The following is a 26,973-nucleotide window of genomic DNA, read 5'->3' on the forward strand; positions in this document are numbered from 1 at the left end:
ACCGAACGCGCACGGCGCTGGTGACTGTTGCCTGTGCCTCTGGGGGCGGCTCGGAAGTTTTCGACGAGATCAGAACGGGACACTCGTCGAGCAGCGTCCGAAGTCTTTACCACCTTCTCGCCTCACCACATTTTTATATAAATATACATTTGGTGCCGCAGCTAAACGTCGCCTCCCCTCCCTCCCTCCCTCCATTACCGCAACTTTCGTTCCCTTTCAATGAAATTACAGCTAATTTAGGGACGGGCGAATAGTGGATTTGAGGTTCGAAGCGAATAGTGATTTGGTCAAATAATTTCGAATCGAACAGTTTGAGCAGTATATATCACATATTACAGTAAAACCTAGTTAATTCGAATTTCACGGGATTTAAAAAAAATGTCCGAATTATCAGGGTATGCAGAAAACGATAAGCAAATGCTTACTACGTCAGCACGATTTTATTAGTATAATGTATGAGCAAATACTTTCGCTATTTAGCACAAAACCAGTGCGGAAGCTGCAATTCTCGTTATCTCGCGACTGATTGGCTCTCGCAGCGGCGATCGAGGCCTCGCGACTTCCTTCGCAGTACGGCCGCGGCGCGCGCCATCATTTCCGACACGCTTTGCACTACCGCGCGCACATCCCGATAATTTTTTCGCCAGTAAGCTCAACGCCAACGGATCGCACGTCCATCGTGATGTAGCCGGTGCGCTTCATCCTCGACAGCTTTGCCCCGAGTCAAACCGAAACAACTGCTTGTCGCAACCGCGGCCGCTATCGACACGATTATGAACGGCGACTTTCCGGTGCTAAAAGAGTATGGCCACGATAGCGGCAAAAACGCCCGCGTCATGCCGCGAGCGGCAACGCATCATGACGCGCGTGGCAAAAGCGGCAGGAATCGGGGGTTTTACGGCTTGCCGAAGGTGCCGAGAGCGACGAGGGTGACGTCACGGAGCCAATGGCAACCGGACCTCCGCCGCTCCGCGCCGGGTTATCAATCTACGATTGTCGTCTCTCGCGGTTCTATAGAGGTATTTCTGGACGCTGTCCGATCGCACCCTTTTCGCTCACGGTGATTCCGCGTTCCGAGAGCGCGCGAGATCATATCGCGCTGCCGCGCGGCGAGACGCGATTGCCACGGTGGACTTCGCGGCAAGGCGCTGACGCGTGGCAACTTGCCGCTAGTGTGGCCGTACCCGGCCGACGCACGCACCGAGTCATCAGAACGAAACTACCGTTCACTGCAACAACTTCAGACGAAATCGCGGTCGCAATCTATGCGATCATGGATGGCCACTACGCGGCTCTTTAGGCACGCGGCCGACGTGCGTATTGAGTCAAAACGAAACTAAACGAAACCGCTGCGAAAAAACCGCGGCAGCTATCGACGCGATGATGGGTGGCGACTATGAAATCCCGCGGCCATCGCGTTGTTATGCGCGGCGGTAAACGCAATAAAGGCACAAATAGGCACAAAGCGTTCCGTCGTTGCTGTCATTCACGTACGATTTCCGCTGCTGACTATGGCCATACGGACTCCACCGCTTCGTTTCGGTTATGCGCTAGCGCCGTTTCTGCTCTTCTGCGTCGCACATTTCAGGCTCTTTAATGTAAAAACATATAGCCTTCGAGATTATGGTTGATGTATGGCAACCATGACGTAAAGCATAGCCTCCGAGATGTGTACCGACCGGAGCGCTGAAAAATTCGAAAATATTGAATCCATGAATTCGAATCGAAGCGAATAACGAACACAGAATTATTCAATTAAATATTCGACAATACCCTATATTCGCCCATCCCTACAGTAATTTTCCCTGATAGAGGCACAAATTCCCTGAGTTTTCCCTGAGTTTTTCCAGAATATTCAAAATCCCTGAGAATTACGTTTTCCCGGTTTTCCCGGTTGGTAGACACCCTGCATATAGCACTATGGCGGCCAAAGCATTGTTTCTCTCAACATACGGAGATGCGTTTAACTGCAGCACGCTGCGCAACAACCATCTAGGCCACAGGTCACAAGGAACCCGTTTGTGGACCTGTGCAGTCCCGCTCTCGAGGATCACTCTACCAACACAGCTTCACTGTGATCACACGGAGCTGACTGACAGTAGAGAGAGGAGATCAACCACAGTGCGTAAGACTGGAGCACTTTGTTCAAGTAAGTGAATACAAAGCAAATTCTATGCACAAACACTAAAAACAATGAAAAAAAAAAAGCAAATGTCACTTTCATCTGTGCAAAGCAGGAACATACAGCCGTGCGCAATAAACACTCGTACAAAACACTTCACACCCGTCATCTTCCAAGAAATAAAAAAAGAGTAAAATCTGAAAAAAAAAAAAAAACGCTCGTGCAGAAGGCTTCTACAGAGCAAGTCCATATGAAGTTCATCTCAACGAAGACAACACACACGCAAACACTGCTTCCTCGCTAACACAGCGCCCAGGGCATTCCACATTGCCTGGGGGGGGGAAGTCACTTGTAAAAAGTAATTGGGGAAACGCATACTGTATGTCTGTTATCTGTGCAGGAAAACCTCTTGTCATTTTGAAGGTCGGAGGTGTGTGGGGTGAGAATGCTGGAGATGGTGCCGAAAACATGCACACACACACATGCCTAGAGACTGCTTCCATATACTTAAAATGAGAAAAGGACTACGACCGTGGGTGTGTTCCAATACTTGACATAGGCAGCCACTTTGTTGCATCTGCAAGACAACTGCCATATATTGTGTACTGTTCCAATCTAAATGTAGACAGTAGAAAAGTCTGCAACAATGCAGCTACTTTGTTGTCTATGCCAGACAGTTGCCTTAGACAACGAAGACAGTACGATAAAGGTCTGCAGCAATGCAGGCTACTTAGGTGTCTGACGAACAGACACAGATGAGTGATTAAATGGACAGGTGCTATTCAGGCAAAAGTCACCATGCAGTTTTGGGAAAATGCAGGTATCAGGATGCCATGGGCGAGTAATCAAGCAGTGGTCTGTGACCATTCATCTGTTGCGACATACATTAAGCAGCATCATTGCCAAGGGTAGAACAGGCAAGACATCGCTGTTTATCGAAATTCTTGGTCAAGAGTTACTAGAAGCAAGCTTACTTCTGGTAATTCCAAAAAAAATGCTACACTAGTGTGCATGTAATGCCAAGATGTAGTGAAAAACAAGAGATGCCGACCAAGGTGAAAAAATATTTGAAACGTCATTTCGACCCCCATACGGAAGCCTTTTTCACAATCTGCTCATTAAACAATTTTCCACCTTGGTCAACGTCTGTCTTTTCGCCTCGACCCTTCCCAATTACATGGGATTTCGTCCACCTCTTGGCTTCAGTGTGAAGCTGTGCTTGCGCTCAGATACACAGCTGTTTCTCAATGCCACAACAGACGGTTGTGTTTGTCGTAACTAATTGGAACACACCCCAGGTCAGCACTTGCGCCCAAAGAGGCTTTTCATCATCACAGCCATATAGAAAAGAGTGCGCCCAGTAAAAGGCAGCATACAATGGAGAGCCAGGGCAATATGCGGTTCCATTTAAGGACAGTGAAACACAAGTAATATGCCTTCAGTTATATTTCAGTTTTTTGTATATACCCTCCTGGTCTTCACCGGTGTCACACAGTAACTTGATTGTGATTTGGCCCAACCTGGATCAAAGTTCTCGAATGAAATTGACAATAATCGCTGCTACATGGTCCTAAAATCCCAATCAAATTTCAGATCTCAAGAGCACCTGGTGTCATTAATAGAGTCCAAAACACTATTAAAACTTGTCTAATGTGCTGTAAAAATTGTATTATAAAATTCATTTTGTTTCTTCACAGAAATATGTACTATTGCTTATAAAAGTTTTTTAAGCGTTTTTATTGAGCTGTCCTTACTTTGTTTTTAGCGTTCTCTAGAACGCCAGGCTAGAGGAGCAGATGTCAGTCTACGATTGTGATTAAGAATCTTGATTGCGATCAAAAGTGACCGCGCACCAGCACTTGATCTGGATTGGGCCTGATCAGATCAAAAGTGCTCGTGTAACACAGGTATCAGACAATGGGCACTGCTGCTTTGAAACCATTGTGCTAAGAAAAGATTCTGCAGTTGCTATAGACCACAGTGCTAAGTTGGCATGCTTCTGCAGTGGGAAATGCGCCTGTGCTGCTTAGATTTTCCATGACAGCTGATGTGAGAAGGTAAACTTAGTGCATGCACTTGGCAATATTAACCTACGGCAGTACTAATCTGACATGCAGCACTCAAGCTGGCACTGGCTATCAGCTCCACAAGCATCAGCACCAACTGTGTACACGCAAGTGGCGACTTGCAGGTTCCGAAGCCCACAGCACATGGATTTTTGGTGCTTCAATACATGCTGCTTGCATATAGGTCTGTGTGCACTGTCCTGCCGGCACCCTTTCTTTGTAACGTGACAAGCAAATCTTGTGAAATCAAATTTAGCCTTACCACGGGAACTCTGAAGGACGTCGCCTCTTGAGCTGCTAGGATATTGCCAAGAAGTAGATAGTATGAAAAAAATTCAGTTTCAGGCTGTGAAGTTTAGCACATTTTCCCTCCCTCTCTTTCTTGCTCTCAATGTCCCTTAGCAATGATGTGCACTAGAGCCAGCACAGAAGCAGCCTGTAGAAAAACTTCGGAGCCCCAAGTCGCAGGTTAATGTACCAAAAGACCCCTATAATCTAGAAGGACCAAGGAGTACTGCAGATCTGTCGCCACGGGAACGCTGCTTAATGGTGACTTGAGCACTGATAAAGCGCCCCAAAACATTAGCACCACTGATCGTCTGTGACTGTGTGCCGAAACTACGACTCGCCACGACTAACACAGCTGCTGAAAACGGTTCTGGCACAAGTACGCTGCACCAACAAGAGCTGGTACAGCTAGTGGGTTAGACACGCAAGACATGCAAGGGATGAGCCAGACAAAGAATGACCAGTATTAGCAGTCAGATCCTGATCTGCTTTCTATCCAGCATGTCAAAGTATCGGGACCTGGTTGCCTGCCCCGCCATCCGAATGCAAGGAAGCAAGTGAATGCTACTGTGTCGATATATGGCATGAAGTACTCGCTGGTGCAGATTACGATAGGTTCAGTCACAACTGCGATTAAGCGAGAGTAGCGACTAGAAAGTGGCGCTGCAACATTTTTACGTCTTTTTTTTTTTGCATGTTGTCCGAGTGACTATTCCAAGAGTAATCACTTACACAAGGAAATAGTTCCTTTTTTCTTTCCCGGACAAAGGCTACTACGTAGGGTAGGGGATGTTGACATCGCACGTACAACAGCACAATACAAAACGAGGCACCATTTCCCACTGACCACAACCAACGTGGCAGCATCTATCCTACGCACGATTCACCATGAGCGGCCTTTTTCTCTGCAAGCCCTGGCGACAAAACACACACGTCCACGGAAAACGCACAACAGCAGAGAAATGCGGTTTGGTGGCAACGCAGCACCATACTAAGACGGGGTCAATTAACAAAGCGCTTGCACAAGCAAGCACGAACTACAGACAGTAGGGAAACAACCACACTAGCCAGGTGCGTTTTCTGCATGGGAGCACAGCTGCAATCACACAGAATTGGACACGGTGTTTTCAGGCCAGTCCTACCATGACACAACACTGGTGAGGGGGAAAAAAGAAAAATAACACTGTAGCACCCAGCAGTAATTGCAGGTCATGGCATTTTCCCACAGGACTATAGATGCATGCATGATCTGACACACACTCTTTGAAAAGTGCAGAACATCAGCCAAATGGCACTACGAAATGATACACAACAATCTTGTAACATTACAAAGTGCGAGCAGCGTTTAGGACCAGACAGGTTAAACGGGACAAACGCCCCCAAACACAAATACAAAAACGTCCATACAATCACATTGTCTGCAACAACTGATGGGTCGTTCCCTGAAGCTATTCACAGCCACGGGCTGAACAGCACACACTTTCAAAACAGCCCTCAAACTTCTCTCAAATAGCGACAGGAGCATAAGAATATAAAAAATTCAAACACGCCCAAGCAAAAAGAAGACACAGGTGGCCTTGATATTGGTCTTGAGATGCCATTATTCTATCTCAGTTCAGCAGGTCATTTCCAGACAATTGCGACTTGTATTTTTCAATAGATATCCAAACTTTTAGTAATGACCAAGAAGACGGCAGCCAGTCATGATACAGAAACATCAAATGTGCCAAGGTCTTTCACCATCTCTGTCTCAAATCAGAGTTCACGGAAAAGCTTCATTCTGCTGTAATGATTAACAAGTAATGCCTACATACCAAGCAGACTGAATCCTCATCAATGGAACTTAAAGCAGCAATTGGGACACATCCACAGACCAAGAAGACGGCAGCCAGTCACGATACAGAAATATAAAATGTGCCATTACGGAGACATTCCCAGGCATTTTGCACAGATCTGAACACGACGAACACCCTTTGCATATGTTCCTGCACCATATGAGCGCCTCTATGACTGCACCAAACTGGCATTCAGACAGCCTGCAATTTGTTATCGTGTACTAATCCTGCCGACATACCACACTTACACGGCCATAAAAGACGAGTCACCAACGCTTCTGAGCAAGTACGGGTCTAGAAAAGTGTAAATTTACACACACACACCACTTCACAACCATCCTCGCAATCCACAATGTAAGCATCCCGAACAGGCTGGAACTTACTCCATGACACGGGACGCGCATTTAAACAATGTTGCGAACCTGCACGTACCCACTAATGTGCGACGGCCCATTCCGAAGACTTTGATATGCACTGGCACCTTCCTTGTGGCTGACCGTTATGCACGGTGTAAGAGAGGTGAAGAAAATAACCTGGGTGATTCGTGACACCAGACGTAGGACAAGAGCTAGGCCTTCAGGACTGGCATCATTTGATAATAAAGCACAAAGAGTGTTGTGCTTTATTGTGCATAAAACAAGAGAGAAGATGGAAAAGCGATTTTTATGTCAGAAGCGTTGAGGCTGAGCAGTGCTCCCCTTACAAATTTCAAGAAAATTAAATGCTCAATCAACCGTCGCGTGTCAGTGTAGCTCGTGTTTAATGCAAGCACTACTACTGGAGAATTTACACTACTACCGCAGTGTGAGGAGATCAGCAATAACTCATCGGAGAAAATGATATTGCAAAGGGTTCAAGAAAAAGCATTCGGGTATAATGCACACAGATGTTTGAAATGTGACACCACATGCCACTTACTTGGAAGCTATGTTACTGATACGAGGAAAACATGCACACAAGGAAAACACAGCAGGCATAGGAAGCATGATGTGCTTCATTGCCTCCTGAAGCACGTGTCATCTACAAGACCTGTCAAACGTGCTGCTGGAACGTGCGCAAAGCAGTGTGCAGTCTCTATAAAAAGTTTAGAAGCCAGTGTGTGTGTGAACGGACCTGTTGGTGGGATGCACTACGGCCCCTGCACAACTCTTGTGGCTCCAAAGCCAGGGACCAAGAAATATGATGCTCTTCAATTTCTCAGGCCTCAAGCTGCCACAAATGCTACAAGCAACAGGTCAACCAGTGACGTTGCCTGGCACTCACAAATTGGCTTCCAAACTTCCAGCAAAGGCTGTACAGGAAATTACATTTACAGAATGAATGCCTCATTAATTCCAATTTTGATGAATTGAAGCAACAGAAAATGAAAACGAAGTGATCTGCTTCAGATGCCACAAACCTATGGAGAATTGAAAATTTTTTTCGAGACTGACAAGAGCCTATACTCACAACAATGGCATGACCTACATCCTCATGATGCGTCCCACCAGCCATCAGTGCAGATCCTCAAAAATACTGCAGCTGGTCTCGATGTGCTTGCATGTTCTGCTATCTTGGGCCTTTTCTAGACAGCGCATGCTAACCATAGGTTACGGATATTTAGATCACCCGTTTCCCTCACAGCAATCAGCGCAGTACTAACACAGTGGTACAAGGCTTGATGAAGGAACGAAGAGGCCTAGCGTACAAATTATCCAAATGTCTCACTTAACTGCAAGTACAGTGAGAGCATTCATTTTATTCTGCTCAGTGAACTCAAACCTGTGAATCTTGGCTGGACATCAACAAGCCTGTACATTTTTCCAGCTTTCTTTCATGCTTAAAAAAAACAAAACAAAAGAAATCACCACAAATAAAAGAAAAACCACGAGATCGCAAATTGTTCGCGTAAACTATGATGCTTGCCACCATTTTCGAAAAAGTTTACTTGGTTTCCCATGAGACTCCCATGAGACTCCCTAATGTTTCTTTGAAATACATGTTTGAGTTAGAGCTTACAAAACTACAGAAGTGATAGTCCACAAGTTTTAAAATGCAACCTTAGCTAGATGCCCAAAGGGAACAGGTAGCTCACGAGAAATGATATTATTCCAGGCGTTAGAAAAAAAAAATTCCATCAAGAACTATCAAAAACGCACCAGCATAGGTATTGCAAAATAAGCAACATCACCATCACACATACAAAAAACAAAAAAAAAGGTAGGCTATTCCTGCGATGCAACAAAAGGTTTGCAACACTTGCCACAGCTACATTCTTGTAGGAATTTTTAAGGGGATGCAAGTGCAATCAGAAAACTATGGCAACATAAATTGCGACATGTGGGAAGGAAAAATTCGTAAGCTTTTCTAAAATCCAATTTAAAAAATGCACTTTTGTCTACAGGGCACGGTCAGTTTATGCAGCATGTATAGTAGCTAAGACTGCACGACATTCACTTCTAAACAATCTATTGATGAAGATGCGGCTAGACAGAAATTCGGTCTTGTGGGTGCAAAAACTTTAGTCTCATCAACAAAACGAGACATTGCAGACACTGCAGAGGGCACCCATGCCACTTTCAACAATGAAAAGAGCAAGAATGATCAAAAAGGTGGGCAAGATAGCAGAATGTGCTGTCTACAAGTCCTTACAACTTAGGCTGGGTGATCGATTCCAACATTCAGATTGATTTATTCATTCTTCATTCACAGCGCTTGAAACTCGCCTGTGTTTCAAAAGCCCATGATGCACCCGAATGGGGCTTGCGAACATTTATAAAATTCTGAGCACGTTTGACTCCCGCGTACAAGTGACTCACTTGGAACAAGATTTTTTTTTCTTTTAGACAGACAGCACGGTCAGCTAACATAAATTAATAACTTAAATTATTAATGTTGAACATCAGAAATCAACACACAGGCTTTCAGAGGCACAGTAGTGGGGGACTCCAGATTAACCTTGACTAACTGGGGTTCTTTGATGTGAAGTTATGTCTAAGCTCCATTTCATAGATGCAGCAGGGACGGCTGCAAAAGTAGTTCGGTCACACAAGTCTCACTTCGCGGGTTTCACAATATTTTAAAATTCTGCAATGCGTTCTACGAAATAACTACTTCATATGTTACAACTACAATTTGCAGACATAACATTATAGCAAATCACATATTATCCGTGCACTGCTGTGCTTGCAGATTGCGGCGTACTATGTTTCAATAGCGAGCGCTAGTGCTACCACCGTTCATTGCAGGAACATGTTACTTCCTTGTCCGGTGTTAAGCAGATTCGAGTCTGCGACGCATTTCACCTAATAATAAAATCATATCTTGTAGCATAAGTGTACGTGACAGTGTTTCAGCTAATTACATGACGTATACTTATATTTTCGTTAAATTTTTTGGTCACGAGTACGAGTAGTCGAAGAAGCATTGTAGCATTGACTGCAATGTATGAAACGTAGTAGTACACAAGTGTTTTTGCATACCACCCCCAGTACAGCGTGGCTACTGTGCCAAGAATCAAACCCACCATATCTTAGCAGAATGCCATAGCAACTACAGCAAGTGGTCAGATAACCTATCAATAAGAACAAGCAAGTCTGAGCCACTAAAACGGTGTTTCATAAATACAGCCGCTCGAAAGTATCGAGCTTGTCACTAATGCCGACCCCATAACAGCAAGATAGATTAATTATAGGATAAATCATTTGACTAAAAGCAAGAGATAACCAGGGTAAAAAATTAAACACCCACACCTAGTTGCAACTGTTCTTACTACCTCAAAAGCTGAAAACCAACTGAGATGAGAACACAAGTGCAACTCATCTACTCACACACAAATCCCCAATCAGCACAGAAGCAACGTCCAACCTCCAAAGTGACTCATCAAATATGAAATACAGATGTGCCAAAATAGGGTAGCAACTGCGCAGGTATATAATGTGCAGCTCTGGCCACGTTTTGACAAGTTTTTTTATTCAGAGCGGATGTGGTAACGTTTCGTAACCACATGGAAGCAAGAAATGTGATGAGATTGTTTGGAAATAACAGCCACCTAAGTCTGTACAAAATGCTGACAGGTTCTGACAATGCCTGTGGCTCCATTAGAAATGGAAAAACGAACGCAAAAGGATTACTTTGGCATAGTTGGCCACAGAGCTGAAAATAAGAGTGGGGGATAAGAGTGGGAACGGCAATGGGCACAGTGACCCTTTGTTTTGCAAGGAAGTAGCCGAGTGCATGCAAGGGCTTCCTACTAACAAACCTGCAGCGGGAATATGCCAAAAGGAAAACAACCTGTGGAAAGGAGAAAAGACGTCAGGAATGACCTGCGATTTAACCATGCTGGTCTAGTTCGTTTACAATTTGTATGTACCATGGCATGCTGATGATGACCGATAGGTACATGATGTTTAGGATTTAGTAGTATTGCCAAAGAAGGTAAGCAAAAAGAAAGGATAAGAGTGAAACACATTGACAACGATGACAAGGTCTAGCACTCGTCGACGCTGTCCTAGCTATACACGGAGGCAACATGTTGGCACGAACTGCGAGACAACTGCTACCACGCATCAGAAACAGCGGTGGGGCAAATACCAGGTGTTCGTTTCACCATACTGATTCGATGAGGAACGCCGGCAGCCATGTTAAGAGGTGCCGCAACTCAATGGCACACGAGATAAGGCCAACGGAAAACCGTCTGTGTTTCTCAGCGCTCAATAAAACGATTTGGAATAAACTCGGAGTGGAATAGTTTCACGTTATTGTGACCCAGAATGCTGCCCTGTGCTCGCGCTGTAGAGCCGATGTAGGGGAGCATGCGCTCACTTGGCTTTGTCATTTTTGCGGTGCCCGTATAATTGTTAGTGCAATAGCAATCTAGGTTTCCCGAGACAGTGGCTTGTCTCACTAAACGTGGAAAAGAGACACAACACATCACCAAGAACCAGTGCACATTCCTGCCTCACAAACACATTAACCTGGCAACGTTGAAATTTTACAAATTATAAGCCAATACTAAAATACGGTGAAAAATACAAAATATTCTTTGAATATTCAATATACGGACTGTTTATAAAAGGTTTGCCGACTTGGTTCTGTAGAGGGCACTGTGATCAGGGTCTCGGCTATACATAGACACAGCAACAACAATCTGCACCGAAGACAAGCAGAAATTGTGATGATGAAGTTCATTAATAGAATTCAAGTAATGTCTGTCAACGATTCGGTTGTCGTAATACATTGGTTCAGTTGATGTCACTGCCGAGTGAGTTCATTTGCATAAATGATGGGTCCTAAAAAATGGCCCATACAAGATAACTCAGCGACTGTATTTGTCTTTCTTGAAATTGATTTTGCCCTGCACTATGGCGCAAATGAAAAATCGTAAGCTATTTGTGGGAACACAACAATTGCAAACATGTTCTAAACATCAGGCATTGTAGGAAAATTGCAAAAGTTGCCAGGTATGCATTACAGCGACTAAATGATCCACAACAGATTGCTATTTTTGTTTTTCTAAATAGATAACTTAAATAGTTTGCCTTCTTTCTTTTTCTTGCATGATGTACCTTGTGTTATGTAGTCATTATCTAAATGGTGCTATCATCATGTTGCTAATGTTTAGGAGATACAAACACCATCAAGCCTATATTGTGCCCTTTGTCCATGCTCCTCACAGCTGTACTTGTATATTATGAACCGTTGCCAAATAAACTTCTACCAACACCACAGCTAATATGCGCCTGTATCGTCTTCTTCAGGGTGGTGTTGTTGACAGCATGATACAAATAGTGAAGAATGACCTGGTAGCCGAGTTGCCGAGAAAATTGCATGCCTAACTGTAGGGCAAATGTAATGGGGGCGATTTTCAATGCCACAACAATTTCACACATCACTTTTTGTGATGCAACAGCAGACACAGGAGTTCTTCCTACTGCAACTTTTTGACCTCCTCGTTCAAGTGACACTCGTCTGGAAAAGCTATGGCCGCCCAGAGAAACATGAGGCTGCACGTCTCCTCGTTTGCTCGTGTGCAGTAGAGGCCTTGATATGAGGCGCCACTTTTTGACTGGCAATGGCTGACGTACGATGCATGGCTATCAAAGTAGAGGCTGAACCCATGTCCTGACATTGGGCAGCAAATTACGAAAGCTACTGACCAATGATGGCTGCTGACAGTGTGCCTCGATTCCTTGCGAGGCATGGGGCATCACGATTTGAGGCTCGCACGAAAACACGCGAGGCCTGTGGTCAATAAACAGTGTGGTCTGTGCATTTGCGTCTTTATGAGAGTGCAAGTTCGAGGATAACAACGAAAATAAAGTTCTTACTTTTAAGAGATCAAAAATAATTTAGAATAACTAAACCACCGCCAACCACCACAACGCTGCTAACGGGACTGAACTGGCTGACTTTTTTAATGGCAAGAAACCAAAGAAGTACAAGTAATACCTGCTAAACTTAGGAGCGAAATTCAGGGATTTCTGTTGAAGCATCTCACTAAGTTCAAGGGTTTTCCAAGCCCTCGAAAATGATCCTTTGATATTTGAGGAGTTCTAAAAAAAAGTTCAGAGGAGCACTAATGAACCCTGTCCACTTTGAAGCTACAATTTTCCATCGGCTTCACAGTTTGCAAAGCCATCCAACATCTTGACTACAGCTCTCTCACCTTCACCCTATATCACAGAGAAGCCGCTGTAGTCACGATGAAAAGCTTTCCTGCACGCAACTTGAATGAGCCGATGCTCCTGGCACTTCCAGTGCCGGGAAAAAAGCAAGTAGCATGCCGACACGGAGGCAAAGAAAACGTCCGCTCTCCGTGAGATCTTCCCGTAAGTCCTTGCAGGTTCCCCCAACTCGGAGTTAATTCTCTTGCCCACAGTCAGGGCGGAAACGAACTCACCACATTTCGCCAACGTCCCTGCCAGATTGAGGTTTCGACACACCCATTTCACACCTACTATGGACTCCCCAACAACACTCCGACCTGCTCTATTCAACACATGACACAGAAGAAAAAAAAAAAAAGAGCAATTCTATCCACACATGCCCACGGCACCACATTGCATACACACAGTCACGGCTCTCTTTCCTTCTTTACATGGGTGACACGGCGACAAAGAACTCAACAAGGCCAGGCTCCTGAGGCAGCTCGTCGACACAGTACTCGACAGCCTTCGTGACAGCCGGAGCACGGCTGGTAAGCACCACAATTCTCGGATCCACGGTAGGTGGTGCCACGCAGCGCCGCGCTGCACTCCTAAGCAAAAACTGCCGTTGCCACCGTGGTGCGCGGCTAACGATCGTGCAGCAAGGCGGAGAAAATGGTGCAGCGGGCGTGCGGAGGAAGGTTGGCAAGGGGGAAAGGCTGCAGCGAGGAAAAAAAAAAAAGCTCTCTTCCCCGGGGTGCCACCAGCGAAGTTGTGTCTACGATTCATCATCGTCCGGGTTCTCGGAGTCGATGAACTCGACGTGCGTGAACGGAAAGTGTCCTACGCGACCTTTGAGCTCTCCTTCCCACTGGCCATTGATGTTGGTCTTGGTCACGGTGATGATGTCGCCAACCTGCGAGGAAAGAAAACTTGAGTATAGTTTTTAAAATTAAATTAAGTTGTCGGGTTTTGTGTGCCAAAACCATATAATCATGAGGCACGCCGCAGTGGGGGAACTCCAGATGAATTTTGACCACTTCGGGTTCTTTATCGTACACCCAACGCACGGGACACGGGTGTACTTGCATTTCTAGGCACAGCGCCAGAAACGCTGGCGGCTGATTACATCGGGGCATCTGGCGCCGAGTCCCACAAAATCTCGCAAAAGTGATAAGCGACAGTATCTACAAAAGTTATTAGCCGAAAATACCACTCAAGACTCAAGAGTAACTGTGATTTGAGAAAATGAACAAAAATATGACAATTGTTAATGACACTGCAGTTTCATGTACGATCTGACAGAGCAAGAACTGTAGTTTGTCCGATAAGGCCTGTGGGGTGCATTCATGGGATGGGTGTATGAGAACAATCCTCTAACACTACAGGAGATACAGACAGCCATTACCAGCACATTGCACAGACAGCAACCTTCCACCGAGTGTTTGACAATATGCAGCGTCACATGCAGACCTGTATTCAATAAGCCAGCGGCGTTGGACATTGTCCACAGCTCCTGTAGTGATCACTGTGCTGCCGTAAGTAAAACTTCAAATTTTAAGACCACCATTTTCGCTGTACGGTTACATTTTAGACACCCAGTACTGGGCAGTTTCAGCGCCCCCTTCAGTTTGCCTGCTTGGCATCGGGACAGTGCCACTTCCTTTTTCGTAGCTGAAAAAGACGATTGTGGAACACTCACCTCCAACTTCAGGGCTGTCTTGTCGTAGGCGTTTGGGACCCGAGCTTGTTTCACCCTGGCCCTGGCAGGCAGCTTCCTCTGCAAGTGGATGCCACGCATTGAGACAGTGGTCATGCTGGAATGAGCTCGGAACCACACTGTGGCACCATACCAACCCCAATTATGGAAAGCTGAATGATTGAGGTGTAGTATTAAAAAAAATATATTGACAGAAAGGCAAAGCAGTGAAAGTAGTGGTGTATGAATATTCGATACGAAAGACACTTTTACTATTCTAAATATTCAAACCCCCGGAAATTCCTGTTGTAGGTTTTTAGAGTCAGCTTCGCCCTAGTACAGCTGTGTTATGCGGCAAATACAGACTGTATTGTGGTGAAGCATATATACTGTGCAGTGAAGAATATCAAAAGTAAGAATGGGGCACCGTCAAGGTGCTTACGGCAACCAGACACTATATTAGCTCAAGTACCCAGTTCACTGCCTCTTCATGCATCTGAACAATACCAGCCACTAGGTCATGGGTTCTCAAAGTGGGTTCCGTGGAACCCTGGGGTTCCGCAGGCCCCTGCTCGGGGTTATAAATTACTGATAAATTATCCGTGGTACCGTGCTCGCCAAGTGGTTAAAATGGTGAACACAAGGTGCGCTCGATCCACAGAACCTCCATTACCCATGCCCGAGTGTCAAAAAGCACATCACAGTGCGTAACGGCAACGGGCGAACTACAAAATAAATATGCAAGCAGCTTGTAGCCACCCAACCTCCAAAAATGGACAGCCATGGGCAGCGCGCGCCTAAGCTTTCGCACTTGAATCTCGGCAGCCGTAACTTACCATCATGCGTATTTCTCCCGGTTGTAAATAGGGTAGGTGCCGATAGCGTGCGCACCAACGTATACGTCGGAGGAATAAAAAAATTCTATCGAATAAAAAATAAAAAGCTATCCGATACGGACTGACCCAGGTCATGATCAGAAGTGCACATGTGACACCGGTATTAGAATGTGTAAGCGCGACTGAACTAAAACTTAGAAAGAAACAGACACACAGAGACAGTGCTTGACCACTTGAACGAGGCTCCGGCGAATAAAATTCAATCCATAACGAAATTCAATCCAAAGTACCGGTTTGAGCCACTGCAATCCATAGCCCCACGTGGTCATTACAACCCTGCACGAGACTGCACAGTCACCACAATCTCTGCGGTTTTCTCTGTGGTGTATGTCTGCTCGGAATGGCTTCGTCAACGAAGAAGGGTAGATTTCTCTCTGTTGAGAAGGCGCAGATGATCGCCGAGGCAGAAAGCAGAAGGAAAAAAATTTTGCAGTTCCGCCTGAGAGGCGAAGCAGATTACGATAGCAAATTAGTAGACAGCTATAGCAACTAAGGACAGTAGTTTTACTGGCCGTATAAAGTTGTAAACATTCGCTTACTAACTGCATTACCAAGCACGGTGACACACGCGCATAGGTAAACGTGAACACATCTCGCTAGATGACCACGGAAACTGGCTGTCAAAACGCTGGAGTGAGGAGGTGCGGCAGCAACAGCGAGCGAATTGACCTTTGTCCAGCCTCTTGCTTCAACACGAACTAAACATTGAAACCACAGCGCATACAACTCTACCAGCACTAGTTGCACTTTGCCCACATCGCAGATCGCTTTCAAGATACGGCGCCCGCACAGCCGTGCCGCAGGCAGCTGCTGCTGTTGTCAACATGATGCCAATGTCTTGTCGTCTGGGGAAAATGACAATCCACAGACATACCGACTTCGGCGACTGCTTTGAAAGTAATGGATCCTATTGACCCCATCAGTAAAGTTATCAGAGCCCATGACAATGACATTGCGATGGCTCTTTTAATGAAATGTGAGACCCACCCGCATAACGCCTTTGCTTGCTCTGAAGTTCAAGAAATCCAGGCTGACGGACTTCTGAAAAAAGTCGCAGTTTCACCCGAAAAGCGAAGCATCGATTGCGATAGCAAATTAGTGGACAACTATACAAAGGAGACACAATCTCTCCGATGCTATTTACTGCACGCTTCCAAGAAGTATTCAAGCTCTTAGACTGAGAGGGCTTAGGAGTGAGGATCAACGGCGAATATCTCAGCAACCTTCAGTTTGCAGAAGACATTGTCCTATTCAGCAACAATGGGGACGAATTACAACACGTGATTGAGGACCTCAACCGAGAAAGTGTAAGAGTTGGGTTGAAGATTAATATGCAGAAGACTTCCTGTCTCTCAACGTTAGGCCTAACATTGAGAGACAGGAAGTGAGCGGTGTAAATCAGAGAGCAAACTGGGATAGCCAATATTGTAATTGACATTAACCCCTTAAGTGCTTTGGACGAGCAGAGCTCGTCCTGCCCAAACTGTCCCCAAACTGCTTTGGACGAGCAGAGCTCGTCCTAGCGGAATAGGTACACCCCTCTACCGTTCAGGACGAGAAGCGCTCGTCTACGGCTTAAATTGCGTGTAATCCGCCAGATGGCAGCATTTACTCGATGATTTAGTTTTGTTCTGCGGTAGGAGCGCGGTTTTTGTATGAAAAGATGGCGTGCGGTGGCGGAGACCCATGCATAGCTGGTCCGTCAATGCGAAAAAGAAGCTTTTCATTTTTGTCATCTTCTTCGAGTGATGATGATTCGGATACAGATGTTTATCTTGTGTCCGGAAGTGATGACAGCGATGACGGTGAATTGAGCAGCTCCTCCGGTGATGATGAAGACAGCTCGGAAGCGAACATCGCGAGTGCTCTCCAGTGGATCCTGCTTGATGTGGAGAATCCTCCTGTGAAGCCTCCTCGCTTTCTCTTCTTGGCCATCCCAGGCAAGACTTTCAACTTGTCATCGTCAGATGACCTTATGGAATATATTCAGCAGTTTCTACCGCCTCGCCCTAATTGAGGCGATCCTGACTAGGTACCTTGATCCTTCAAAAAAGACAAAGCGCGGCCGACCGTCTGATGTGCTTGACGCTGTGCGTCTCAAGGACTTTGCTTCTTACATCCCGCCAAGCGAAACCAAAGCAGCGCCAACAAGAAAATGCTTCATTTGCTGTCGGAAGCGAGGAGAAAACGGGAAAAAGTTGAGATAAGAAACTCGCTTTTGGTGCAGGAGCTGCAACAAGCCGCTTTGCGTTATTCCATGTTTCGAAATTTTCCACACAGTCCCGAAGCTTCCCGAGTGAAATAGCCCAAGGGTACTTAGCCTACACAAGGGAACAAAGATGTGACGTCTGCAACTGTTTTTTATAAGGTTTTTATTTATATTAGCAGCAGGTAGCTGGTCTCCTATGTATTGTTCCGAAATAAACTTTATTGTGTTGATTTGACTAAGTATGTGGTGCAAATATTTTTTTCAATATCGGCTAGCTGCTTTTTAGTACAATCAGATTCGAAATCAGCAATAAAAAAAATAGGCACTTTTGGTTCGGAAATTGTCAAAAAAATAGAGCACTTAAGGGGTTAAGAGAAAAAAATGAACCTGGGCAGGCTATGTAATGAATAGGATGGATAACTGGTGGACAATTAGAGTTACAGAATGGGCACCGAGAGAAGGGAAGCGCAGACGATGACGGCAGAAAACTAGGTGGGTTGATGAAGTAAGGAAATTTGCAGGCGCAAGTTGGAATTGCCTAGCGCAAGAAAGGGGTAATTGGGAGATTGCAGGGAGAGGCCTTCGTCCTGCAGTGGACATAGGCTGCTGCTGCTGATGATATAAAGCAAGGATAGTAGTTTTAACAGCCGTACAGTAAGACCTCGTTAATTCGACCCTCGTTAATTTGGAAAATCAGATAATTCGAACTCGTCCTCTGGTCCTGGCTGGCATATGCATTATTCAGTGCAATAAAACTCTTGCTCATTTGGACGTATTTGGCCACACATCGGTTAATTCGGATAACTATAGGAGTACGGAGAGCGAGGAGAGCCGCAAATGTGCGACGCTAAAGAGGAAAAATGGCGCTAGCGTCCAACCAAAATGAAGCGGCCGCGTATTCCGCGTCGCCATAGTCATCAGCGGAAATCCTACATGAATACAAAGTGGAACGCTTCGTGCCTATTTGAGCATTTAAAGCCTTTATTCTTGCGTTTACCGCCACGCATAACACCACGTTGGCTGCGAGCTTTCATAATTGCATAGTCGCCATCCATGATTGCGTCGATAGCAGCTGTGGTTTCTTCCACAGCAGTCGCAGCGAACAGTTTCGTTATGACTCGGTGCGTGCGTCGGCCGCGGTTGGTAGTTTCGTTCTGACTCAGTGCATGCGTCAGCCTGGTGCCTTCAGCACCACAAAGTCGCTGTTCATAATCACATCGATAGCGACCGCGGTTTCCTCTGCAGCGGTTTCGGCCAACAGTTTCGCTTTGACTTGGTGCAAAGCTGTCGAGTATGCAGAGCACCGACTACATTTCGATAGACGGACGATCTGTTGGAGATCAGCTCACTGGCGAAAAATAATCGGGATGTGCGCGCGATAGTGTGAAGCGTGTCGCAAATAAGTCACACGCCTCGGCCGTGCTGCGAAGGAAGTCGCGAGGCCTTGATCGCCGCTGCGAGAGCTAATAACTCACGAGACGACGAGAATTGCAACTTCCGCACTGCTTTTGTGCAAAATAGCAATTGTATTTGCTCATTCATTCACTAAATGAAAGCATGTTGACGTAGTAAGCATTTGCTCATTGTTTTCTGGATACCCTCGATAATTCGACATTCGGTTAATTCGAACATTTCTTTCGGTCCCGTGAAATCGGAACTAACGAGGTTTTACTCTATAAACTGGTAAGCATAGGCATACTAACTAAATTAACAAACAAGCATGGTGTCACGCGTGCACAAGCAAACATGAACGCATCTCACTTGATGACCGCGGAAATTGGCTGTCAGAACAATGGAATTTGTTAGGACAGCAGTAGCAGTGAGTGAATTGAGGTTCGTGCCAGCGCTCGCATCAACGCAATCTTAGCCACGAAAACACAGCGAGGGCGGACTCTGCCCCCCGCCGGAGAAGGCTTTTAAGATACAGCCACACGGGCGGGCGCTCGCGGTGCAGAATGCGCCCCCTTGTAACTAACTGACTAGGCACTTTCAAGTGCTGCACAAACTACAGGCAAGCTACAGCAGTGAGACATGCTGACATGCCTGCACATTAGATGGGGTGTTGTACTTGATGGGGTCGCCAGCACCGGATGTGGTCCGGGCAGCAGGCGGTGCCACGGGTGGCGATCCCAACTGCGGGGGTGACGCAGGTCCATTCCACCCATGGCCGTCATTGGGCAGCTGGCAGTCGTCAATCTGTGAAACATATTGTAACAAGTTGGTGAGTCAGCCTAAATGGACGATGCTCGACGTATTGCAATGCTGGACGTTATTCATTGCCTCCAGGTTCCAATAATCAAACACTAGACAGAACTACATGCGAACTTATGGCTTTTCCCAACATGTGCTCGGACCTAATTTTGGACAGAACAAACATCGGTTATAACGGATCTTTATCACTTGATTATTATGGTCCGTTGTAATGCGCCTCGACTGTTTTACAAGAGAAGCTATCTTGCAAGCCAGCACGGCTGTTGATTCCTATTACCATTATTATTCTCTTTCACAGCCCTTAAATAGCATCCCAGCAGATGACACATGTCCCAGGTGGTTAGCAGACGTGAAATAAATCCCAGCACATTGCCTCCGAGATTTTGAGTGCATCGCGGGCGCCACTCAATCTCTGAGGTTATTCGAGGATCAATGCTCATCCTCCAAATGTTCTGGTTGCTGCATAATTGACACCAAAGTTTTTTTATGTTTTCAGTTTGGCTATCATAACTGTCTATGTATGCCAGCTTTTCAGGAGTAAACACAAATAATAAAATTTGCTCGGAGGCTGCTATGTACCTATGCTACCTCCATAAATCTAGTCTCCTTACGCGGTCCGAGATTTTGCTGCCCCAGTTGGCACTGTATCTCACCTTTTCGACATATGGCACAGGAATGGACCCCGTGTGGCCAAGACTGTTTCGTGCGGTCCACCATTGGTCTTCGTCCTTCGAGATAACAGTCAGCACCTCACCCTTTCTGAAGGGCAGGTCATCGGCGTCACCCTGCAAACACCCAGGCTTCGAGGGTGAGTCTCCACAGGTCAGCTCCAATGGCAGCAATTGTTTCAACACCGCAACAACATGCCAAACTTAGCGGCATGGTTGGCAGATTCAAGCAAACAACAGAAGTTAGAATGTAACTCACACTCCCTTCAAAGTCGTATTTGGCTTTCACTTTCTCAACCTTTTTTGCAGCCTGGAAAAAGAAAAAAAAATATCATTAGCTCTCCCGACAGACATTTTGTGCCAAGTAAAAAGATGGTGCAGAAACAATGGGCTTCTTAATTCACAATGGCACATTGTGTCATCAATAACACACAGTGCATACTCAGAATCCTCAAGAGCACATAGCCTCCTCAACGAATTCAGGCCTGCCACTCGCAACACCCTACAATCCATTCACAACTTAAGAGGAAGTTTCAGCTTCGGAGCTTCCATCTTAATGCATGGAAACGAGAAAATCGTTTTTCTCGGCAACCACTACACCAATTTTGATGAGGACTGTTGCATTTAGGAGATAAATTTAAAATCTAATGATTATGGCATGCATAGTTCTAATACAGGCTGCCAATTTTTTAACAAAAATGATTGAACATTGAAGATAACTTATGCATCAAGTTTACAACTCTAATGAGCGTTCTGTAAACTGCACCTAATAATACAACTCAAGTGGACAAAATTGATGTATTATACAGACTGATCTGAGACATACCGCTTAGGTATTTGTGAGAAAAGCTTTTGCAGAACCCTTGTAAACATTGTAACAAAGTCACATAAACAGTAAATTTATATATCCCATTGGTCCACTTGAGATGCTCTAACAGGTGAAGTTTACAAAACTACGACATCTGTTTTTGGTGCACAGTTACAGATTTGCAAACATTGTGCTTCAAATCTAGTGAAATTTACTTTTGCTAAAATTTGCAGGCTCTACATCAAAATTCTGCTCCACAGGGTCACTAAAATTTTACTTTCTCTCTCGAATGCAACAAATTTGATTCAAATCGGTCCAGCTGTTGTCTCCTAAAAGCATTTTTTCTGTTTTACAAGTATTTGAACAAAGAAATTGTTGGAGTTGGCCCCGAGCTAAAGTGTCCCTCTTCAGCCTCGGCTGGTAAAAATACATATCCTAGAAAAAAAGACTACAACAGTCCTTATTAGTCAGAGTGAATAATGTAATGGAGATAAATGATGACGAGCAGCCACATTCTCTTATACACAAGCACTTCACAGCGTGCTAACGCCGTTTAAGCCACATTTTCACAGAGGTGCCACAGTGCTCTGACACAGAAGCAGACAGAGAAGTAACATACTGCAAAGAGCTCACTGGACAAACTTGCACTCTCTGAACTAAAATACAGCTTGGCGGCAGTGATAGCAACAAGTGCGGATAGCGGTCGTCAAATCGAATGATGGCCACTTGCATCTGACCACTTTTATACACGTGCCACTGAATCTTCCAACATGCTTGCGACGATGAGGAGGTAAATTCTACACGTGACGGTGATATGTTAGCGTGCCTACAAACTGATACGTGTCGAGCCCATCTTTCTGGAATGTACTACGGAGTTAAAGAATCGTGACTTATCGGATACTGCGAGCACGTTTTTTCGAGAACGCGAACACTTGACCGCAACGCAGCATAGCGAATGAAGGTCACATGGCCATACGTCAAAGTGTAGATCGCAGTGATGCTACTGCTGACATCTGATTTGGAGCAATTTTTGGAGCATCAGAAATTTCATTTTGGAGCACTTTAGAGCAGGCAATTTGGCATTTGGGAGCAGCTTGGAGCAGCTGATTTTTCATATCCTGAAGTATTAAAAAAAAAAAACGAGTGTGCATGCGACACACACACACAAATTGATATCGTTTCATATATTGCTAGTTTTCCCAGATGTCATTCCGTATGTCCAGAAACAGAAATGATGGACACATTGGCGGCATGCAGTTATTATAATCACATGTCATGCCGCAGCTTCAAACAAGCTACAGTAGAACCCCGCTGTTACGTTCCCGGGCGCTGCGTCTTCCCGGCTGTTAAGCTCCCATAGTACCCAATGCAATTGTAACACCGCTGTTGGGTTGCAAATCTGGGACCGTTCCCGCATCATGCGTTGCAAACTGCCACCCAGCGCCGGCCTGAGCGGCCATTTTGACTTCATGTCGCTTGGTTGGTGGCTTGACGATGGGATTGGCTGCCCAAAGTGCCGGGGGCGACACCTATGACGTATTTTTGGTTTCCGCCAGCAAAAGCATGCCCTTTGAGATCCGTATTTGCTATTTAAAGATGGTGTCTATGACGCGTTGGGGCCCTAAAATTGGTTTTGGGGCAGAGGTGTTCCGTATAAAGTTCAAGGGCGATAACACAGTCGCCGCGCGCCGTATGCTGTATGTGCGAGTGAAAGCTTGTAAGGGGAGCCGACGACCAAATCTCGTGCGCGCAAGAAAAGCAGGGAGGAAGCGCGCCTTCTTCCATACCGATCGAGGCACCGGCGAGCGAGCAAGGGGGAGGGAGGGAGAGCGGGCGGCGTTGTACTCTGGCGTCAACTGCGTACTGCGCGGCGGCGCGCAGTCGCTCGGGCCGTATCTTGAAGGCGATCTGCGTTAGGGGGCAGAGTCTAGGCAGTGTAGGTGCATCGGCGGCTCATAGCTTTGTGCTTTGTGCGTGCTGTGTGTTCTCGGCGCTCAGTTTGCGTGGAAGCCAGTCAGAAGGTCACTTCGTTCGCTGCGGCGGCGGCGCATCCTCACGCCAGCGTTTGACAGCGCATGTACGCGCTCATCGAGTGTGATGTGTTCATGTTTGCCTGTGCGGGCTGACACCATGCTTGTTAATATTGTTAATAAGCGAATGTTCACAAGTTTATACAGACGATAAAACTACTATACTACTTACTTTGTATAGCTGTCTACTAATTTGCAATCGCAATCGATGCTTCAGCTTTCGGGCGAAATTGCGACTTTTTTTTTCACACGCAAGAATTAAAATATTATTGTGTGCAGTTAAACACTACTCTCATTTCTCAATTTTTTCTGTTTCTCGGCTCTTGCGTTTCTCGGCTCTTACTTTTTTTTACGGTTTCGTGAAAAACGTATCAGCAGAGTTCTACTGTACTAGCTGCGTTTTCGGAGTAGATAACGTTCGCCGATGAATAGCCAATTGACCCTGAAGCCACGAGCCTCAGCAGAAACCGCACTTTGCCGTTGAGCCGCCTTGCAAGGCAGACGTCGCGTCGGCACCTTGTGTGGCGCTGTTGCTTAATCGGGACACACGCGCTAGTGCTGTTTCGTCTCCCTTCAATGCCTCCTAAATAAATAGGAGGCGTTGCTCCTGTTTGCAACTCAGGCTAGCCCTATCATCGCGTTGCACGTTTTAATTCCCCGGTGGTGCAATAGACGCCGTCAAATCTGAGACTGTTTGGCGCAGTTAGGCGCAGGAGTGGAATCACTGAGATTGTCCCCTCTGACAAGTGTTCCACGCTCATCGTTTATCGCAAGGGAAATCTGGCTGCGTACCCAAAGAAATGTGCCTCTTCATGGCTGCGCAGTTCCAGTGCTTGCAATGCCAGACTGAAATCTTCTGCAAAGCCACTTGTTTGAACAAAGTGGCGAGTCTGATCAACTTGCTGCAAGTGCACTGAACTGCATAACATGCTCCCACTATTCCATGGCTCCAACGGAAGTGCCGTGAACTGGGACTGGAACATTTGGCTCACAAACAATGCGTTCCCACTGCCATGGATGTGCTCTAACCCCACCCAGACACAAGGTCTTTCTGGTTTTTCTGAAAAGTGTTTTTTTTAGAACATTTGTAGTTCACTTGTTGAACAGCAAACAAAATCTCGGCAAGCCTGCACATATTAACAGTTTACTTGCAATACTAGCTGCAGGAATCGATACACTGTTCCACAAAACCCTGATGGACATGTCATATCGCATCATTTATTCAATAATGCCAAACAGCACATGCTGTGTCGTTATGGCCAACTTAGTTGCAGACTACCTCCGTCTCACGTAGCGGATCACTTGAGCCCATCACTAAGACTATCACCCTTGCTGGAATGCCATCTTTTAATGTGGTCGTGTACTCACCGGCCTTACGAGTGGTGTTGTGTCCAGATAGTGCAGCTTGTAGAAGTTGAGCAGCGACGGTATGTCGGGGAACATCTGGTCGCCAATGCGAAACCGTGTCTGCTCCAGCTGTGACACCCGGTTCACTATGTAGTGGCTCACCTTGTTCTCTTCCCTGCAAGGTGGAATGGAAATTAGAAATAATGGCTACCATGTGCCCACACAGAAACACCTTCTCACAGCGACTGCACTGTATTAACAGCAATTTACGTTATGATGCCGCACACAAGCAACGGCAAACTTCGCACACTAGAGGGTGACAGTCAGCACATTGTTTTTAGATTACAGTGGCTTTTTCTGCGACATTCTTGTTGCCGATTTGGCATGCTTCGGAAATTTGGATAAATGTGACTGAAGCAAGTAACCCCCCCTCTCTGCTATGGCGCATATGGCGTCTAGCGCAGCCACAAGAGGGTGGCAAAAATGCCATCACAATTTTCTTGCATACGCTTTTCTTTTTTCTAATCTTACACTGCCCCTATTTTCAACACCTTTAAATCATTTTCGCGAACAGAATTGATTTTTTATAGAGTTGCCCGTATGCTATAGTGTAATGCGAAGCTTTATGAACAGAGTATAACAAATGCTGTCGTGAGGGCTTTCATGAATGTCTCTTCACGCTGCCCCTAAATGAACCAATGATCACAACCTTACTGAGTGAAAAGGCAGTTCAGCTGGTTGTTCTCGAATTTTTACAGCGAAGCTATTAGCCTCTAGTTGGTCAGGATTTTTCGTCACCGCATGCTCAAATAAAAATGCTAGCCGATCTAGGAGACAACGCAAAGAAGCGGGAAGCGCACACTGTGCTGCTTCTGCAAGAGGCATCACACGATGTCATCAGGCAACAGCATCCCTTGACGACGACGTCATCGCATGACATCGCGTCATCACGTAACATTATCAGGGGATATCATTCCGTGACGATGTCATTATCACGTAATGTAACGTTTGATGAGATGACATCATCACGCAATGTTTGACACGACGACGTAATCACATTTCGTCGTCATGTCAAACGTGACATCACCACTTGGTGACATGGGCTTTGGTAGCATCGAATGTTAACGCCGGATTTTTCACTTCATGGGCCATACAATGATTTCACATTTATAGAGAATATCCCCCTCAGCAGTTATAGTGGCAGTTTTCCACAGCTTCGCTGGACATCTACTTTCGCAGGGCCAGGATAGCGACTCAATGCTTTTATAAGCACATCTCCCAGAGATGCAAGCAGGCGTGACCAAAATGCAGTCAACTTGGCCGCAAAATGATAATGAAGCCACGTGGACCTGGAGCACACACCACTCGACTTGGCCACAGTGCACGGGTTGCATTCCGCTCTACCTCCTCCTGCTGACGTTTAGGGATGTGAAGACAAGCACTGGTGTTTTTCCCCTGAGCAGCTGTGTGCAAATTGTGGGAAAACAAGGCCAGAATCGTGCACATTTCCCACAGAAAAGCCCTGTGAATTGTCACGTAACAGACCTGTGGTTCCAAGGAGTTTTCACCTGATGTTGTTTTAAAGTAGAAACATTGCCAGGCCTTCCTGCAAGGCCCGTCAACACCTTAAGAGTTTGTCTTGCACCGTGACACTGAGTCACAACTTATTCCCCATTGGCCTAAATAATCAACTACCGTATTTACTCGAATCTAGGCCGACTCCGATTCTAAGCCAAGCCCCCAAAACTCCCTTGGCAGAAAAAAAAAAACTTACCTCGAATGTAGGCCGAACAAAAAAGCGAGCACAGTGTTCACAAAATTAAACAGCATTTATTTAATATGAACATGCCGAGCTCATTTTACGTCATCATCGCTGCTAGCCTCGTCACTATCTTCCTTATCGCTGTCATCTTCAAACAGTGCACAATATTCAGTACCCTCAAGCGCATACAGAGATGCTGCACTTCTTGAAGGAGCGTACAATCAAAATTCTTGGGTAAATGCCATCCTCGTTGTGGCGCACGCTTCGTGGCCCCCTCCAATTACGGAAACTTTATTGTAATGGAAAAGATATTAAGGAGGGGTGGTCGGAGCCTCTCAGTCCAGGGCCCCACTGGCCTCTGCCACCTGCCTGACCTGGCTAATTAAAGATATTTGTCTTGCCAGGT

At 45.9% G+C, this 26,973-nt stretch overlaps 1 protein-coding gene across 1 annotated transcript in view; it reads right to left on the reverse strand.

Annotated features, from left to right (window-relative positions):
• Positions 1–2,117: 2,117 nt before the first annotated feature.
• The window catches only part of LOC119433087 (adapter molecule Crk), a 43,039-nt gene continuing 18,183 nt past the window's right edge, over positions 2,118–26,973 (reverse strand). Inside the window, exons 3-8 of the mRNA XM_037700226.2 lie at positions 24,827–24,980; positions 20,880–20,930; positions 20,606–20,737; positions 19,785–19,937; positions 14,640–14,717; positions 2,118–13,853 (exon numbers count right to left, since the gene is read on the reverse strand). Coding sequence (XP_037556154.1) covers positions 13,716–13,853; positions 14,640–14,717; positions 19,785–19,937; positions 20,606–20,737; positions 20,880–20,930; positions 24,827–24,980 — 706 coding nt within the window. The 3' untranslated portion in view covers positions 2,118–13,715. The remainder of the gene's footprint in view (positions 13,854–14,639; positions 14,718–19,784; positions 19,938–20,605; positions 20,738–20,879; positions 20,931–24,826; positions 24,981–26,973) is intronic.

The sequence above is a fragment of the Dermacentor silvarum genome, chromosome 11 (assembly GCF_013339745.2).
Source record: "Dermacentor silvarum isolate Dsil-2018 chromosome 11, BIME_Dsil_1.4, whole genome shotgun sequence".
Taxonomy (NCBI): domain Eukaryota; kingdom Metazoa; phylum Arthropoda; class Arachnida; order Ixodida; family Ixodidae; genus Dermacentor; species Dermacentor silvarum.